Below are 20098 nucleotides of genomic sequence, written 5' to 3'. Positions count from 1 at the left end.
AAGAAGAGAAAGTGAAGAAATAGCCGGGATTTGAGTGCTTGGCCATCGAATCCCCGAGCTGACAAGGTAAAAATCTGTCCTTTTGCCCCTGAACAAGGCAGTTAACCCACTGTTCCCTGGTAGGCCGTCATTATAAATAAGAATTTATTCTTAACTGACTTGCCTAGTTTAAATAAAGGTTACATAAAACAAAAATACTAAAGGGAACATCAGTTATTTGCAACATAGTAAGCAAATAAAAAAGAATAATTCTAAAACAGATTTCTTTACACTTTTGCTTTACACCATTTATTTAAACTTTACAACTGTGGCAGTCATGCTGGTTATTAGTACAGGCATCAGTGTTGGGGAATAGTGAACTACATGTAGTTCAACTAGTAATTAAACTACATTTTTCACTAGGTTTGTGGTCGTTAAACTAAATTCAAATTTTGCTTTTAGCTTATTACTTTTTTTTAACCATGTAGCTAGCTAACTACTGGAACTACATAATACTTTTTTTTATATATATAGAGAAGAAAATATGGGGGGATATAAGCAAACATTGTCTTTATCAGCAACAGGACAGCTTAATTCTCACTTGAAACAGTTTTTGTGTTTAATACGGCAAATTACACATTCTTGTAGTCTGACATTTCGGATTTAGATATGTCCTGAAGTAGCTTGGATGTAGTGAACTACGTTTTCAAAGTAGCTTAACTTCTTCTAGTGTGAAGTATTTGGTAGATTGGTAAATTAACAATTACTTGCATGATTCCCTCCAATCCAACATGGGGTAGGATAAACTGCTCAAGTTGTATCTCAAACTAAATATCAGTGACTTCATCCTTTTATTCTAGATGGTTGTAATGTTGTCACCAATGGCTCCTCTGTGCTATGAAAGGGCCATTTCATCTGAATGGGCTCTTCTCACAAAAGGCTTGACCACAACCTACACACTTACAAAGCAATGTATGCACTAGAGGTCGTCTTGGGTGCAAAACATTGGTAGTGTTTATTACTAGATGTGACACTACTTGTCTCAAGAACAATCAGACCCGAACGACAAAGAAAGTACATGTTGGAGCTCATTATGAAGAAAGACCAGTGGTTGTTCCCAGTGCTGACCGGCTCGCTGCTTTGAGGTAGGCCTGGTTGAAATGTAAATATGTGACCCCATGGTCTTTTGGGCAAGTATTGTAAGGTAGACTCAGTGACGTTGCCACGAGCAGCACCACAGATATTGAGATGCAAGACTTCTCTCACAGTATCTGTGCATGTGCACGGGTTCACTTCACGCTGTTCAGTGTGGTAGCCAGGGTACCAAAACAGCTGAGAAGTTGAGCCTCACGCTCCAACGCTCTTAGTTGTTGCGGAAATCGACCCACTATGCTGTTTACTTTCTGCATCTACGTCATATCGCTGAGTCTACCTTTAACTTATACTAATTACTATAATAATCTATTTGGATTACATTTGTATGACATACTACAATCACCCAATGCATATGACTGACGATACAATAAAACGCAACCATGACATCATATTAAACATTTCATAAAATGTTTATTTGTACTATTCATTTTTAAATAAGACATCGCTATATAGCCCTGGGCTTAACACAATAGCACTCAGTTTTTAAAAAATGACCATGATTCTGTCTGCCTCCTTTCACACAATAAAGGAATCTTATAAAAACATCCAATATCTGACCAAATTTACAGTAGTATCATACCATAACAACTTCAATTCTATGTACAAAGGTACATTATATTTACAGTAGAAGGTGGCTTGTTAGCAGCAGATGTTTGAGTGTTTCTCATATGGCTGTCATAAAGCAACAGAGGTAGTCTTGCTGGATCTAACCAGCTTTGTTGAGAACATCCCTGCATGTCACAGCTTCAACTTGCACAGAAAGTGACAGTGCTCATAGTAGGGAGGCCATTGACCTCATAAAAAAAACATACATGAAATCTCAAGCCATCTAATAGAGGCCAAATATCAAGTATTTTCCCATAAAAAGAGACAAATGAATAATAACCCAATGAGAGGATTATCCCAACTCAGAACTATTAACACAATCAGACTGAACCCAACGGTGATGATGAAGAAGCTTTGTCTTAGTAAGATGTGTCTGCTCTTTCTTGCTTGGCCTTTGTCTCAGGTAAGAAAACCAGTGTGAAAATAAAAGAGATGCATAAAAGGGTTTAAGTAGAACACTTAAAAGATTAAAAAAGATCAGATAAGTAGATTTTTTGTTGTGGGTATTTTCTGTTTAGTTTTTTCCCCTGTTAATTTAGTTCTGTCTTATTGGCTAAAGCCCCGTAGGGTGGAGTGTAAGCGCCCTTGATGAACCTGACTGTCACTCCAGGGGACTACACCATGATGGGCCACCCATTGACCCCTCCCCCATAGCTGTTGCTGAGGAACTAGATGGCTGCGAAAGGAACGGGGGAAGTTGTTCGCAGGCAAAGTAGTCCTTCAGTGGGGCAAAGAGATGGCGGATCACAGGCACACTCCAGGACTTCCCCAGCACCTTCTGCCTCTGCTGGCGATTCATGTTCTTTACATCGGTGTAGTGCTTGGGGAAGCCGAAGATCCTTGAAGTGAAAGGCAGAAGAGAAGAGAACATCTTTAATATCCACTGAATTATATATATAAAAAATGGAAAGTGATAAAAAAATTAAATGCCATATTTCAAAATGCCTACTTCTCTAACTCTGTGATCCACAGGTTGTCATCCACACCTTTCACTGACACAGGGAGCTTGCTCACATTCTTGCCCTGCTTGAGGGAGTTGGGGTTGGTGGTGATGGTCCTCACTTTTGTGAACTGTCCAATAGAAAAGAAAATAAACAAAGGAAAACAAGAAAGTAAGACACAAGGAAATGCTCAGACAAACAGTCACCGGTTCTAAAGAAAGATGGGTAGAATAACTCAAATGAAAAAAAATAAAACATTTGAAAAGAACCAAAGAGGATCAGATTGGGACTTCCTAGTTAAATAGAAAATTTATTTGAAACATTTGACCTTGGCAACTCTTCCCCTTTCAAGGCAGTCCTGGAGAAGAACCTTGTCGGTCTGGGATGCAATGATGGGTCTAGAACAGAATCAGACACATTGAACAAATCCTAAGAAGATTTCTAAAGGCAGGAGGCAGACTCATCACTAAGAAGATAATTATTGTAATTATTTCACCACTATGGCTTATTTATTGCCTTACCTCCCTAATCTTACTACATATAGACTTTTCTATTGTATTATTGACTGTACGTTTGTTTATCCCATGTGTAACTGTGTTGTTTGTGTCGCACTGCTTTGCTTCATCTTGGCCAGGTCGCAGTCGTAAATGAGAACTTGTTCGCAACTGGCCTACCTGGTCAAATAGTCACAGAGATGGTACTAAAGATGGTGTCATACTGGTGTGGTCCTGGGTTTTTGCGAAGACCCACATATCAGTAGACTATAGAGATCAATTGCACTGAATAAATAATTTTAATCTATGGTTTCAATAATCAAAGGGGTTGATGAGAAAGGATCATGGATCAGCTGAGTGGTTTAGTTTGGTCCAGGGTCCAGACACGTACCTGTTCATCCCAGGGATGTTGCCCCAGAAGTATCGCGCTCTGTGGGCCGGGCTCACTTTCACCGCATCCACCAGAACCGGGTTGCACTGAGAACAGACTGTCAGTTATTATTTGGGTTCTAAACTACAGAACATTTAGACAGTATGATTTGTATACAAATAAAGAGATCTGGTGCTGTGTTCATGTGAATTATTAGATTCTGACTTCAAACCCATTCATTCTATAACCCAGACCAAAACCACAAAGACCCAGAAATATAAGCGTCAAAATTTTGTTTTAAGCTTGAACCCTAAGTTTCCCATTAGAATTCCCAATTTTCAGAGACAAATGTACGCAGCACGATACAACTGTTCTAAGAGGAGAGTGAATGGGGCTGGCTAACCTCCAGGAAGCGGCAGATGTCGACCTTGTGGTGGTTGTTCATGAACACCACGTTCTCAAAAAACCAGAAGAACGGCCTCCGGTCGTCTTCTTTGGGCTTCATGATGTGAAGAAGCCGGTAATACTCAAAGAAGAGCCTCCCCGTCCCTTCTACAGACAGAATGACAGATTTAATAAGCACCCATAACACAGGGGAATAGTCTGGGAAGTCGGGTTATGCACTGTAGCTAGGCAGTGAACATTGCAGAGCTGATATCCACATTAGAGCTAACACAGATGTTGCACTCTACTTGCCTATTCCAAACTAACCACACTGTTGTACACTGCACTCTGCTGGTAATGTCTATAAGTCACACTACAAAATGTGTAGAAAATATTTAAATATATTTTTACTCTGTTGATCTCACAAGGTAAACTATTCAAGTCCCAAACATACCAAACAGTCCCTTCCGTGCTGGGTTCACCATGGCCAGATCATTGCAAGGGCTCCCACCAATGAGCAGATCGAACGGACCCCACTTTAGGATCTGCATTGGACAAGAGTAGTGAGGTCTGTTTTAATAATGACCAATGTTTCAAACCGACAGTAAAAGTGCTGTGCTCACATAAGACGTACGTGCTCTTTGGTGATGAGCCGGACATCATCCACATGTATGATCTTGCCTTCATGGTTGATCTCAGAAACAGCAATGGACTCCGAACAGATCTCCGAGGCCACATATTTGTCCACCTTGAATCCCAGCTCTTTCAGCACCAAGTAACCTAAGGGTCAAATAAAACAGATGTCTGTTTCGGTTAAGTGCTACTGTGCAAAGTCTCTGATTATTGAAGTTCCTCTTCTCGTTAGACCTAAAAAGGGGTATAATTTTCACAGTAGAATCAGAACAGTTGAAAAACAATAGAATTAGCATCAAATGGAATAGTCAAATATTCACAGTAGATCATACTAGAAGCAGAACAAATATTAGTAGAATTAAAACAAATAATACAGTAGTATTTTTGTCAGCAGAATCAGAACAACACAGAGTAGAATTAGAATGGAAGAACTCCGGCGCAGCAGCTAACCTGTGCCAATCCCATCAAACAGTGAGAGGACGCTGATTGGTCGACGCAGGTTGGCAGGGATGGACGGGTATACCCGATCGGGCTCCTAGAGAGGGCAAAGGTTTAGCACAGTCATTCGGTTATTGACCAGTAAGAGCAGTACCGGTATGTAAATGAATGTTACTAATAGATCAAATCAAAAAGCATTCCATTCTAAGGTAACGCTACAACCGCCACTCACAAACTGAAAGGCACTGTTATTTGCAAAAAACTCCTGGACACGGATGCTCCAGTCAAGACGGGGTTTCAGGGCACCGTGGGCATTGTGTGGTTCACACAGGTAGCAGATCCATGGATCCACCTCCTTCAGAGAGTCAAAGGTACCTGGGCCAACCAAGATGTTTAGGCAGTCCAAACAGTAGGAGCTGGGAGAAGACATGTTAGAACATGACCCATGTCGGGAAGGTTTAGAGTAAACAATGGCATAGGAGGCTGGTGAAGTGAGAATGGGGAGGACGGTCCCTCTTCCACCAGAGAGAGCGTTAGTAGCAAATACTGTTACTCACCGGCAGCAGCTGTCGTTCCCACAGAGGATGACCTCCAGGCCAGCACAGCACACTGTACAGTATGACTGGTAGCCATCCTCATCGTATCGATAGAGAGTCTCAGTGAAGTTATCCTGTAGGGAAGAGTAGTCAGTGTTATAACTTCCCATATAAAGATTTAGGAATTGGCACAACTAGGGAAGACATGACCATCTGAAAAAAATGGAGGCAACACACCCAATATACATTTAGTTTTTTAACATATACAGTACCAGTCAAAAGTTTGGACACACCTACTCATTCAAGTTTTTTTACTTTAATAACACATATGGAATCATGTAGTAAACAAAAGTGTTAAACAAATCAAAATATATTTGAGATTCTTCAAAGTAGCCACCCTTTCCCTTGATGACAGCGTTGCACACTCTTGGCATTCTCTCAACCAGCTTCACCTTGGCTGCCAACAAGTGCTCATCGTATGTGGGAACTCCTTCAAGACTGTTGGAAAAGCATTCCAGGTGAAGCTGGTTGAGAGAATGCCAAGAGTGTGCAACGCTGTCATCAAGGCAAAGGGTGGCTACTTTGAAGAATCTCAAATAGTCCAAATAAAGAAAAACCCATGAATGAGTAGGTGTCCAAACTTTTGACTGGTACTGTATGTTTTTGTAACCTCTCTGACCTCTACAACATGGTGAAATGTAGCAAGAACCACAAGATGAATATATGTTTTGCTTTACCTTGCATTTAAGGCAAAGGCTTCCTTCAAACAGTGGATGGAAAATCTCTATATCGTCAGCCATACAGCACAGGCAGAAAGCTTTGGAAGATTGTAATTTTCTAAGTGAGTGAACAAAACAATGAAGGAAACAGACTTCCAACACAATACCACTATTTAATACAAAAGTGTCCATGTCAGCACAAGCTCTCACCTTCAATGTCCAGTCTTTTCTTCTGTACCCTTTGAACCATCTCCTCTGAGAAAATAAAGATACAAAATACAGTATATTAAATGTGTGCAGAGTGCATTGAGAAAAGTAAACAAGTAGGAAATAACGCCGTTGGAAGTGATTTGAAACAATTATTAACAGAGTATATATATATCAGCGTGAAGAAAGTAGAGAAGGCCCACCTCTGTATTTCTGATCCGGCTGTTCATAGACGTAGCCTGGGTCTTCTTTTTTGTTGGACTGCTGCTTTTGTTTTTTGAGTGGTGGCTGGCAGTCTGGATTTTGATCATTTTTCTCCATGTTGGACGAGGCACCTGCATCCTCCTCCTGCCTGAGGTTGAAGGTGCCGTTGTCCAGGTTCAGCGAGAGCTTGGTGAGACACACAGACACCTGGCTCATGTTGTGCAGTTCGCTGTTGATGGATGTTGCCTTTTTTTGGTCCGGTTGCGTCCCATTAGCAATCCCTTTAGCTGTAAAATCATTATCAAAATACTGTACACCGTTAAGACAAAATATATCTATTTATTTTCATACAAGTTCTTATAACATCTTCAAAATGAAAGAGGGATCATGTATGTAATATTCACTAGGCACAGACGTCAGTTTAACGTCTATCCCACATTGGTTCAACGTAATTTAATTGAAATGACGTGTGAACCACATTGGCTCAACCAGTGTGTGGCCAGTGGGTAGATACAGAATGATGTTAGTCAGCCTCTTAGCTTACCCTCTGTCTGGAGTGGTGGTTGGAACCCATCTGGGCCAGAGGGTTTGAAACCGTCGAAGGCCCAGTCCACCATTTCCCCGAGGTGCTCCTCCTGCTTCTCTGAACCCAGGGAAAACACCTTCCTACATCTTGAAGCAGCCACCTACACGGTTACATATTAACACAATCAGGTGGGATACACACATACATATCGACAATCATACACAAGCAGAGATACAGACTGACCTGTAAAGACTGGAACATAGCATCCCTGTACGTGACGAGGGTGGCGAAGCTATTTGCGCAGAAACATTGTGCAAACGATCCAAATGGCAGCAGTCCCCGGGTGTTTATCTGAAACAGACAGAATTTCACTGAGTGATAGGCACAACAATTCACCTTTACAATTTAATTTAAAAAAACATTATTGTCCATCAAATATGGACACTCATAACTCAAACACTGAAAACAAAAACACAATGTCTTTCTCCCCCCTCACCTCGGAAAACATGCCAGCCCCAAACCATTCAACTTTCCGGATGCGGTTGGCTGCCTGCCGTCCCTTCCAGGGTTGGACAGTCCCTGGCCACAGGGAGAATCCCTCTATCTGTCCCCATACCAGATCCCCCACATTGTAGCCCTTCTCATCCTACAGCACAGTCAGCCATACACCACAAAACAAATCTGGTGAGATTGAACACCGAAATACATTGATATGTACCATTGTTGGCCTCAAAGCTAACTGTCATGATAATGTAAATCAGAAAAGAGAAAGGATTATTTTACACACTTCAGTTAAGTAGAGAGAATTTCAAGACAAATAACATAATACTACTTAACAAATGTATAAGATCTTGGCAAGAAAAAGTGCGTGAACCCTTTGGAATTACCTGGACTTCTGCATAAATTGGTCATCAAATTTGAACTTCATCTAAGTCACAACAATAGACAGTCTGCTTAAACTAAATAACACACAATTATACGTGTACATATCGTTAATGAACATACTGTGTAAACATTCACAGTACAGGGCGGGAAAAGTATGTGAACTAGAGGTCAACCGATTAATCGGAATGGCCGATTTCAAGTTTCCATAACAAATCGGAATTTTTGGGCGCCGATTTGCCCAAAAAATGTTTTGTACACCTTTATTTAACTAGGCAAGTCAGTTAAGAACACATTATTTTCAATGACAACCCACCGTTCCTAGGCTAACTGCCTCGTTCAGGGGCAGAAAGACATATTTTCACCTTGTCAGCTCGGGGGAACCAATCTTGCAACCTTAGTTAACTAGTCCAACGCAATAACGACCTGCCTCTCTCGTTGCACTCCGCAAGGAGACTGCCAAATGCAGTAAGCCAAGGTAAGTTGCTAGCTAGCATTAAACTTCTTATGAAAACAATCAATCATAATCACTAGTTAACTACACATGGTTGATGATATTACTAGATAGTATCTAGCGTGTCCTGTGTTGCATATAATCTGACTGAGCATACAAGTATCTAAGTATCTGACTGAGCGGTGGTAGGCAGAAGCAGGCGTGTAAACATTCATTCAAACAGCACTTTTGTGCGTTTTGCCAGCAGCTCTTCGTTGCGCTGTTTATGACTTCAAACCTATCAACTCCCCGAGATGAGGCTGGTGTGACCGAAGTGAAATGGCTGGCTAGTTAGCATGCACTAATAGTTTCTCAAATTTAACTCGCTCTGAGCCTTGGGGTGGTCGTTTCCCTTGCTCTGCATGGGTAACGCTGCTTCGATGTGGTGGCAGTTGTCGTTGTGTTGCCGATTCGAGCGAGGAGAGGGACGGAAGCTAGTGTTACACTGGCAATACTAAAGTGCCTATAAGAACATCCAATTGTCAAAGGTTAATGAAATACAAATGGTATAGAGGGAAATAGTCCTATAATTCCTACAACCTAAAACTTCTTACCTGGGAATATTGAAGACTCGTTAAAAGGAACCACCAGCTTTCATATGTTCTCATGTTCTGAGCAAGGAACTGAAACGTTAGCTTTCTTACATAGCACATATTGCACTTACGTTCTTCTCCAACACTTTATTTTTGCATTATTTCAACCAAATTATCTACTTGAGGCTAAAATGATTTTATTGATGTATTATAGTAAGTTAAAAGTGTTAATTCAGTATTGTTGTAATTGTCATTATTACAAATACATTTCTCTTTAAATTGGCCGATTAATCGGTATCGGCTTTTTTGGTCCTCCAATAAGTTGGTATCGGCATTGAAAAAAATAAATCATAAATCGGTCGACCTCTAATGTGAACCCTTGGTTTTAATAACCGGTTGACCCTACTTCGGCAGCAATAACCTCAACCAAACATTTTCTGTAGTTGCGGATCAGACCTGCACAACAGTCAGGAGGAATTTTAGACCATTCCTGGAACAAGTGCGCTGAGAGTCGGGAAGCAAGTTCAGGGAGTGAGTGTTTTAATAAATAAAATAAACACACGACATGAAAACAGAGTCATTAACACCAGAGTAAAGATCCATGGGGAGTGACAGCTATAGGGAAGATATTCAAGGAGATTATGGAGTCCAGGTGAGTGACATGAGGCACAGGTGTACGAGACAATGGTGACAGGTGTGCTGGATAATCAGCAGCCTGATGACCTAGAGGCCGGAGAGGGAGTATAAGTGACATTCACAGAGTTCAAGTAACAGACACATCAACTCTTCAGGAGACTGCGTCACAATTCCTCTTTACAAAACTGTTTCAGTTCAGCAATATTCTTGGGATGTCTGGCGTGAACCGCTCTCTTGAGGACATGCCACAGCATCTCAATTGGGTTGAGGTCAGGACTCTGACTGGGCCAATCCAGAAGATGTATTTTCTTCAGTTGATTTACTTCTGTGTTTTGGGTCATTGTCCTGTTGCGTCACCCAACTTCGGTTGAGCTTCAATTGGCGGACAGATAGCCTTACAGTCTCTGCAAAATGTCTTAATAAACTTGAATTCATTTTTCAGTTGATGATAGAAAGCTGTCCAGGCCCTGAGGCAGCAAAGTAGCCCCAAACCATGATGCTCCCTCCACCATACTTTACAGTTGGGATGAGGTTAATGTTGGTGTGCTGTACCCTTTTTTCTCCACACAGTGGTGTGTTCCTGCCAAACAACTCAACTTCAGTTTCATCTGGCCACAGAATATTTTGCCAATAGCGCTGTGGAACATCTAGATTCTCTTTTGTGAACTTCAGACGTGCAGTTATGTTTTTTTTGTACAGCAGTTGCTTCTTCAGTGGTGTCCTCCCATGAACAACATTCTTGTTTACTGTTTTACGTATCATAGACTCGTTAACAGAGATGTTAGCATGTTCCAGAGATTTTTTAAAGTCTTTAGCTGACACTAGGATTCTTAACCTCATTCAGCATTCTGCGCTGTGCTCTTGTAGTCATCTTTGCAGGATGGCCATTCCTAGGGAGAGTAGCAACAGTGCTGAACTTTCTCCATTTATAGACAATTTGTCTTAACGTGGACTGGTGAACATCAAGGTTTAGAGACACTTTTGTAACCTTTTCCAGCTTTATGCAAGTCAACAATTCTGAGATCTCTTTTGTTCGAGGCATGGTTCACATCAGGCAATGCTTCGTGTGAATAGCAAACTCAAATTTTGTGAGTGTTTTTATAGGGCAGGGCACCTCTAACCAACATCTCCAATTTCATCTCAATGATTGTACCCCAGGTTAGCCGACTCCTGGGTTCACATACTCTTCCCAAACTACACTGTGAATGTTTAAATTATATATTGAATATAGACAAGACAAATACAATAGTTTGTTTTATTAGTTTAAGCAGACTGTTTGTCTGTTGTGACTTTATGCAGAAATCCAGATAATTCCAAAGGGTTCACATACTTTTTCTTGCCACTGTACATACATAACAGTACAATTTAATATATTAACAGTTACAATCTGTTGTTGATGGAGTCAACAGTACCTACCTCGTACAGGCAGGAGGATGTCTTAGATGGTCCTTCAGGGATGGATGTGGCCATCGGCAGGGCATTGTCATTTTTAAGCTGGGGGTCAGTGAGAGAAACACTTATATTATGCTTCCATAATATATGCACATAATCATATTTTATATAAAAGGAAATAGATTTAAACAAAAATATAATGTACCTTGTGCTGTATGGTCTCAGTCCAAATAACGTCATCGTCGCTATCATCGAGAACAATAATTTCAATAGACTCAGTTGTCTTTAGCGCTGCCATTGTGGGCAAATTGCAAAGAGGTCAATATTTTTTTAGGATATATACAATATTCATACAATTGTCTGACAATGATCCTTTAATGAGTGTATGTGATTCTCAGTGCTATCCTTACCTGGTCTTGTGTCTGTCTCAGCAGGCTCTGTGATGTCAATCAAATCTTGAACAATAGGAACAATCGGAATTATTAAATATACAGTATATCCGTACTCACCTACAGGGTATGCAATGTTTGTTCCAGCCTAGCACTCACACACTTGTGTCAAATAAACAACAAATAACGGCCTTCAGTCTGGAGAGAGGCTTAGTTGAATTGAGTGTTACTGCTGGGCTGGAACAAAAGCCTGCACACAGAAACAGAGCTGGAGACCTCTGCTCCAAATAAACAGTTTGTCAAGTGTCACATTCCGGTAAATATATAGTACAATCTTACCAGATGAGTTACTCTCCTGTTTTAGAGGACTTGAGGGTGATGAGGGTATGCCTTCATCCTCACTGCGTTCTGTGAGCCAGTCATCCTCATCCCGACTACCATCACCAAGCAAGTTAGCCTGGACACATACAAGACATCCATACCAACACAAACAAAACATTAAAAAATGGTATCTTCTACATTGCAAAACAATATGCTACTACTATAGTCACACATTACAGCAGAGCTAACACACCAACATAATTTCCCAAACAGTGCCGTCTAGTCCAGTTAGCTACACACCCGAGCGAAGACCTTGTCCCTTTGCAGAGAGCCAGAGGGGAGAGTAAGCAGGCTGCAGATCAGCCTCCGTAGGATAGATGTCTTTCCCATGGTTCTCAGCACCTGTTTCCAGTGCTGCTCCACCGTGGGCCCAGGGGTGGGAGAGTCGGCGGTAGGCTTCTCACCCTCTGAGATCATATACTCCAGGAACTCATCGGTCAGCAGGGCCATGTCCCCCGGGACTCCACACAGCCCCATGAGGGACCCCAGCTCGGCCACTACCCTACTCGTCACCTCCAGCCTCCCAGCAGGCCTCAGCAAGATGGGAATGTTTTTCAGGGCCACGTTGGGTAGTGGCAGGCTCTTCATCAGGCTCCAGGTGGTGGCCTTGTAGAAGGAGACACTGCTCTCCAGGAAAGAGTCTACGACATCGTCGTCGAGTTCTGCCTGATGTTCCGACAGGAAGTCCTTCACGCGGGCGCCCGTATTCACATCCACCCTCAGGAGGTGATCCTTCTCGTTGACAAGGAGCGTGGGCTCCCGCCGCCTCAGGAAGCGGTCCACGGCGGGCGAGCGGAGGAAGCTGGCTGCATAGGAGTGCACCAGGCTGGAGGCCTGCTGTAGGATGTTGGCCACATCAGAGTCGCCCCATTCAAGGAGCTCCTGGAAGGCACAGAGGGGCTCCAAGGCTTGCCCCAGGAACAGCAGGCTCAGTCTGACTTTTAGGTCCCTTAGACGGGCACACACTTGCTCCGCATCCCCCTCATTGCCCCGGGACTCAAAGTACTGGAGCAGCTCGGGCCAGGCGTCTGCCATCCTCTGCACTGTCCTGCCCAGGAAAAGGCACTGGGACGACAGGGGAAGGAGAGGGTCCAAGGATGTCACATCGGCAAATATCTCCTTGAGGTTGTCGTTGGTGGTGGGGCAGGTGGAGTAGTGGTGGTGGATGTTTCTAACCAGCTCCAGGACCGACTCCGGCAGCGCACTCACGCCCACTTGACACGCCCGTCCAGCCAGGCCAGGGAGACCACAGAGGGACACCAGCCCAGGGTTCAGGGCCCTGAGCCCAGTCACCAACACCTGGCTCAGCCCTGAGTCTCCACAGTAGAACACAGCCAAGTTCGCCATGGGGAGCTCAAACCTCCTCAGAGTCTCCACCAGACAGTTCAGCTCTGCTGTACCAGCTGACACTGTGGCATCCCTGGGCTGAAGGGTGTCTAGCAGGCGCACATGCTTGACCCCTGACCTCTGGTCAAAGTAGCCCACCAGAAGCACACTGGCCGTCTCCCGGTCTCCATCCCCTCCCAGCTCCACACCTCGGTACAGGTAGAGGCAGTAGGGGGTCTGGGAGCAGGCAGCAGTGATGTCCTGAGGGTATTTCTGACCCAGAACGTGTCTGGCTACCTGATCCTGGGTAAGTTCTGTCCCGTGCTTTGCTGGGCTGGGCCAGTGCTTCTGGATGAGCTGCAGCAGGCTGGGGCTGAAATGGAAAAATGTATCCTCCTTCTCCTCCTCTGCTGTTTGAACATCCAGTGCCATTTCCTGGTTCTGCCAGGGCCCCTCAGACATCTCCACTTCCCTAGCTGTGGGTGACAAATGACAACATTGAGAAACCAAAACACAAATAAAGTGGATACAGTGGACTAGAATTTCATACTAGCAATTCACACGAAAAAACAAAAGAATAGAACAGAGAGAGAGTGAAGTTGAGTCTCACAGAAATCGAGTTGTGTCAGGGCTTTGGGTCTTTGTGGCTGTTTAGCAGCATTAGCAGGTGGCATGCTCTGACCAGCCCGCGACTCCAGAGCATCATACTCCTGGCCATTGTGGTTGGAGTCAAAGAACACCTTGAACCACTGTAGGAAGTCCAGGCTCGCCTCAGAGCTCCCTCCGATCAGACCCTCCACTGGGATTGACTGGGGGAGGAGAGATTTTACACAACATTATTAAATCACATGTAACAATATGCCTGTTATAAAATGTAATAAGTACTAGATTACATATACACTGCTCAAAAAAATAAAGGGAACACTTAAACACAATGTAACTCCAAGTCAATCACACTTCTGTGAAATCAAACTGTCCACTTAGGAAGCAACACTGATTGACAATACATTTCACATGCTGTTGTGCAAATGGAATAGACAACAGGTGGACATTAAAAGCAATTAGCAAGACACCCCCAATAAAGGAGTGGTTCTGCAGGTGGCGACCACAGACCACTTCTCAGTTCCTATGCTTCCTGGCTGATGTTTTGGTCACTTTTGAATGCTGGCGGTGCTTTCACTCTAGTGGTAGCATGAGACGGAGTCTACAACCCACACAAGTGGCTCAGATAGTGCAGCTCATCCATCATTGCGAGCTGTGGCAAGAAGGTTTGCTGTGTCTGTCAGCGTAGTGTCCAGAGCATGGAGGCGCTACCAGGAGACAGGCCAGTACATCAGGAGACGTGGAGGAGGCCGTAGGAGGGCAACAACCCAGCAGCAGGACCGCTACCTCCGCCTTTGTGCAAGGAGGAGCACTGCAAGAGCCCTGCAAAATGACCTCCAGCAGGCCACAAATGTGCATGTGTCTGCTCAAACAGTCAGAAACAGACTCCATGAGGGTGGTATGAGGGCCCGACGTCCACAGTTGGGGGTTGTGCTTACAGCCCAACACCGTGCAGGACGTTTGGCATTTGCCAGAGAACACCAAGTTTGGCAAATACGCCACTGGCGCCCTGTGCTCCTCACGGATGAAAGCAGGTTCACACGGAGCACATGTGACAGACGTGACAGTCTGGAGACACCGTGGAGAACGTTCTGCTGCCTGCAACATCCTCCAACATGACCGGTTTGGCGGTGGGTCAGCATTTCTTTGGGGGGGGGGCGCACAGCCCTCCATGTGCTCGCCAGAGGTAGCCTGACTGCCATTAGGTACCGAGAGGAGATCCTCAGACCCCTTGTGAGACCATATGCTGGTGCGGTTGGCCCTGGGTTCCTCCTAATGCAAGACAATGCTAGACTTCATGTGGCTGGAGTGTGTCAGCAGTTCCTGCAAGAGGAAGGCATTGATGCTATGGACTGGCCACCCGTTCCCCAGACCTGAATCCAATAGGTAGGGAGGTCATACAGGCACGTGGAGGCCACACACACTACGGGGCCTCATTTTGACTTGTTTTAAGGACATCACATCAAAGTTGGATCAGCCTGTAGTGTGGTTTTCCACTTTAATTTTGAGTGTGACTCCAAATCTAGACCTCCGTGGGTTGATAAATTTGATTTCCATTGATAATTTGTGTGATTTTGTTGTCAGCACATTCAACTATGTAAAGAAAAAAGTATTTAATAAGAATATTTCATTCAGATCTAGGATGTGTAATTTGAGTGTTCCCTTTATTTTTTTGAGCAGTGTATAACACCATGTTATTACTAGAGTAATTGCAGTGTTGCTACACATGTGTAAGAGCAATGGAATGAAGAAGTTGTGTGCAGATTACACACAGTCCTACCAGACTGCAGTATATCATTAACGGGTGTATGGCTGTAGTGTAACTCACTTTGATCACCCCACTCCTCCCGAAGCCGGCCTGCAGCACACTGTAGTTGTGACGGGCATCCACCTCATCACTGGCATGGAACCTCACTCTCTGTACGTCCACAGAACCAGGGAACAGCCAATGCATCAGCTGGCAGAACGCAGCACCTGGAACACACACATTTAGAGTCTTTACCCCCCATCCCTGAAACTCATGCAAAATAGCTAACTGTGATTGTTTTACATGGTAACTTCTTCTCAACTGGCCTACCTGGTTAAATAAAAGTTAAAAACATTGATGTAGAGAGGAATGTTCTCTAAGTATGACATCAGACACATAACAGTGTATTATCTAGAGACAATACATGGGCCTAGAGAATTTGTCAACAGGGTGTAAAATGAGCATCTAGCCTACCTGAGCATGTTTGCTCCACCTTCGTGAACCTGGTCTGTAGAGATTCATTGAGCCAAGCCAGCAGCTCATAGCGGTTGTGTTTCTCACCAGGCTTGACTTGGACATTCACTGCCATCTCCAGGTCTCCTCCACCTGTAGCAAAACCACATATCAATAACAATGTAGCTTAATAACTAAAACAAGGATCATAGTATTTGTATAAGTGATAGTATGTGTTAAATGCATGAATTGATATTCAGTACGGAGTGCACACTCCACGAACAAGGCTACTTTCAGGCACTGGTAAACATCAACATCCATTTGCGTATTGTAAAGGTTGGGGGAAGGAATCGAACATCGCAATAAAAGTAAACTACCGCTACAGTGTGTCACTTATAGCTGCTGCAACATTGTATCGCTTTCGAACGATTCAGGGTGTTGTAAAATTGTGTCGATTCATCTGCGCTCTTGCTTTGTGCATTCGTGCTTCGCGTTAACTTCCTGAATGTTCAAATAGCCTATATTAACAGTTACTATAGTCATCAAAATGTTCTGATTTTAAATGTTTACACAAATCGCCAAGGGCTAAACTTACACATGCTCATATTATTTTCCCGCAAAAACACAGAAGGAATGTATTGTATTTGGACCAATGCTGACCCAAGCAGCCACGTGTATAGTAACCATGCAGTGTTAAGAGAAAACGTGAGTGAACCGAACAAACGCAGAAGTGTTTCTTCAGGTGCCCCACATGTTATTAGAACGTTATTTAGAACAATATTTAACTAGTGTTTTCAACAAGGCTGGTAAACTGTAGACAATATCGCAAAACATATATTTCTCAGCATTCCAAGCAATAATCATTTATTTGGACATATTGTAAAATAAAAGCATATATCATTCAATTACATTGTTATATGTGTAACCTACGCTATTTATAAAGCTTGGTGAACGTAAAAAGTACAATACAACCTGGTAAAAGTTCATGTGAGGCTATGAGCTAGGCTACTTGTCTATTTGCTTACGATATATCGAAAATGTTCAGACATGTGCGCTCACCTCGCTCTCCTTTCCTTTTCACGGCGTTTTCAATGTCCCAAACTCGTGGTCTGTCGTTTGGCCAAGCTAGCTACTCACCCCTTTGGCTCAGGGAATACGGAATATTTAACTCGCTGCAGCTGTACAGAAGACCCATAGCTATGTTTCGTCCGCGGGATTCCAACCAATGATCTCTCTATGCTAATGTCTGGCGTTGGCGGGATTCCAACCAATGATTTCTCTATGCTAATGTTGAGTGGGGTTGGACTACGTGAACCAGCCGATCCCGCTTCGTGAGCAATTACGCAAACTATGCTTTAGCTATTTGCGCCCGCCAACCACCGAAAAAATGGAAACACTATCTGTTTTACAGTTTCCAAGTCAGAATCGTAGGCGAAACATCGTAATCTATTGTTGTATCATTGTAGGGTTGTGTTTACGACATTTTGAGAGCCACAAGGTGTTGCAGACAAAAAGCACATCAAAACGGATCTAGGCGAAATTTACTCAGCATCTCAGATGATCGAACTTTCTAGTGTGGCCACTAAAAGGAAGTAACCGAATGTACCCACATATTCATCACGTTCCACGACAAAACAACATTTAGGACTATAAAAACACCATGGGGGTAGGTAGGGGGACCACAGGGTTGAACTTTCTTGATAGAAACATAACGCCTTCGTTCCCGAAATATGCCTAAATCTGGACAGGCTAAATCTAGTGTAGTAATGTGACCATTCCGTCCTATTTAGTTGAACCATTCTGTGCATAGGCCTACAGTAGCCTGGTGCTTCTGTTGTCAAATGGCAGCTCCAACGGGTCTAAAATGGCGAAGGTCGAAACTAAGCTCAGTTGGGATCGACTCAAACTCCGAGTAATTTAGTTGTTAAACGAATGGATTAACATTATCCACGTTTCTATCCACCGTTTTATGTGAGTAAAGTAATATGTATAAAATAAAAAAAACACGACAGATGTGATAGAAAGTTTTGGTGTAATTGTTATAAATGCCGACAAATAGGCCTAATTTGTTCGTTCAACATGGTGGGATCTTTTTGTGACTAATATTATTTATCTGGAAATGGTGGTGAAAAGTTATTATAGTATTCAGACCCCATTACTTTTTCCACATTTTGTTAAATTATGGCCTTATTCTGAAATCGATTAAATTGTTATTTTTCTCCTCATCAGGCCTTTATGGCAGAGCAGCCAGACAGAAGCCACTCCTCAGTAAAAGGCACATGACAGCCTGCTTGGGGTTTGCCAAAAGGCACCTAAAGACTCTCAGACCATTAGAAACAAGATTCTCTGGTCTGATGAAAGCAAGATTGAACTCTTTGGCCTGAATGCCAAGCTTCACGCCTGGAGGAAACCTGGCACCATCCCTATGTTGAAGCATGGTGGTGGCTGCATCATGCTGTGGGATGTTTTTCAGCAGCAGGGCCTGGGAGATTAGTCAGGATTGAGGGAAAGATGAACAGAGCAAAGTACAGAAAGATCCTTGATGAAAACCTGCTCTAGAGCACTCAGGACCTCACACTGGGTGTCACGGCTCTTGTCGTAAAATAAATAATAAAAGCCACTCTATGGCCAGGGCGTGACACTGGGGCGAAGGTTCACCTTCCAACAGGACAACGACCCTAAGCACACAGCCAAGACACCACAGGAGTGGCTTCAGGACAAGTCTCTGAATGTCCTTGAGTGTCCCAGGCAGAGCCCGGACTTGGCCCCTTAGTTCCAGTGAAGGGAAATCTTAACGCTACAGCATACAATAACATGCTAGATGATTCTGTAATTTGTGGCAACAGTTTGGAGAAGGTCCTTTTGTGTTTCAGCATGACAATGCCCACATGCACAAATCGGTCCATAAAGAAATGATTTGTACAGATCGGTGTGGAAGAACTTGACTGGCCTGCACAGAGCCCTGACCTCAACCCCATCAAACACCTTTTTAATGAATGAGGTCAGGGCTCTGTGCAGGCCAGTCAAGTTCTTCCACACCGATCTGTACAAATCATTTCTTTATGGACCGATTTGTGCATGTGGGCATTGTCATTTTGAATCTCACCATACCTTCTCTGCTATGCAATCTGGTTTCAGAGCTGGTCATGGGTGCACCTCAGCCATGCTCAAAGTCCTAAACGATATCTTAACCGCCATCGATAAGAAACATTACTGTGCAGCCGTATTAATTGATCTGGCCAAGGCTTTTGACTCTGTCAATCACCACATCCTCATCGGCAGACTCGACAGCCTTGGTTTCTCAAATGATTGCCTCGCCTGGTTCACCAACTACTTCTCTGATAGAGTTCAGTGTGTCAAATCGGAGGGTCTGCTGTCCGGACCTCTGGCAGTCTCTATGGGGGTGCCACAGGGTTCAATTCTTGGACCGACTCTCTTCTCTGTATACATCAATGATGTCGCTCTTGCTGCTGGTGAGTCTCTGATCCACCTCTACACAGAGGTGTACTTCTGTATACTTCTGGCCCTTCTTTGGAGACTGTGTTAACTAACCTCCAGACGTCAATGCCATACAACTCTCCTTCCGTGGCCTCCAACTGCTCTTAAATACAAGTAAAACTAAATGCATGCTCTTCAACCGATCGCTGCCTGCACCTGCCCGCCTGTCCAACATCACTACTCTGGACGGCTCTGACTTAGAATACGTGGACAACTACAAATACCTAGGTGTCTGGTTAGACTGTAAACTCTCCTTCCAGACCCACATCAAACATCTCCAATCCAAAGTTAAATCTAGAATTGGCTTCCTATTTCGCAACAAAGCATCCTTCACTCATGCTGCCAAACATACCCTTGTAAAACTGACCATCCTCGACTTTGGCGATGTCATTTACAAAATAGCCTCCAATACCCTACTCAACAAATTGGATGCAGTCTATCACAGTGCAATCCGTTTTGTCACGAAAGCCCAATATACTACCCACCATTGCTACCTGTACGCTCTCGTTGGCTGGCCCTCGCTTCATACTCGTCGCCAAACCCACTGGCTCCATGTCATCTACAAGACCCTGC

General features: G+C 43.6%; 1 protein-coding gene across 3 annotated transcripts; it reads right to left on the bottom strand.

The window, feature by feature from the left end:
• Positions 1-1525: 1525 nt before the first annotated feature.
• Positions 1526-17448, bottom strand: LOC110492303 (uncharacterized). 3 transcript variants are annotated; one of them, XR_016487389.1, is made up of 25 exons: positions 17087-17448; positions 16049-16180; positions 15656-15801; positions 13835-14033; positions 12139-13700; positions 11857-11974; positions 11539-11583; positions 11334-11419; positions 11153-11230; positions 7689-7838; positions 7436-7543; positions 7211-7352; positions 6666-6953; positions 6466-6510; positions 6274-6373; positions 5558-5670; positions 5233-5416; positions 5013-5097; positions 4564-4709; positions 4384-4474; positions 3949-4097; positions 3567-3652; positions 3010-3079; positions 2690-2811; positions 1526-2579 (listed from the first exon to the last, which is right to left on the bottom strand). XR_016487389.1 is itself a non-coding variant. In XM_021566510.3 (25 exons), exons 2-25 carry the CDS (start codon positions 16161-16163, stop codon positions 2342-2344), a joined length of 4446 nt encoding a protein of 1481 aa, XP_021422185.3. In that variant the 5' UTR covers positions 16164-16180; positions 17087-17448; the 3' UTR covers positions 1526-2341. The 3 variants fall into 3 exon arrangements, 1 of the variants encoding a protein (XP_021422185.3); XR_016487388.1 differs by having other exon boundaries at positions 5233-5375; positions 6274-6353; XM_021566510.3 differs by having other exon boundaries at positions 6274-6353.
• Positions 17449-20098: the final 2650 nt, after the last annotated feature.

This window comes from Oncorhynchus mykiss, chromosome 16, assembly GCF_057628025.1.
Source record: "Oncorhynchus mykiss isolate SJ-2025 chromosome 16, ASM5762802v1, whole genome shotgun sequence".
NCBI classification, from domain to species: domain Eukaryota; kingdom Metazoa; phylum Chordata; class Actinopteri; order Salmoniformes; family Salmonidae; genus Oncorhynchus; species Oncorhynchus mykiss.
The sequence above is the reverse complement of the archived record's forward strand: the minus strand, read 5'-3'. Positions and strand labels throughout refer to the sequence as shown.

Coding starts and splice junctions, on each gene's coding strand:
- LOC110492303 (XM_021566510.3), bottom strand. CDS start 16,163: ATGGCAGTGAATGTCCAAGTCAAGCCTGGTGAGAAACACAACCGCTAT. Junction 6,511..6,665: donor GCCGGATCAGAAATACAGAG/GTGGGCCTTCTC, acceptor TTATTTTCTCAG/AGGAGATGGTTCAAAGGGTA. Junction 4,098..4,383: donor AGCACGGAAGGGACTGTTTG/GTATGTTTGGGA, acceptor TTCTGTCTGTAG/AAGGGACGGGGAGGCTCTTC.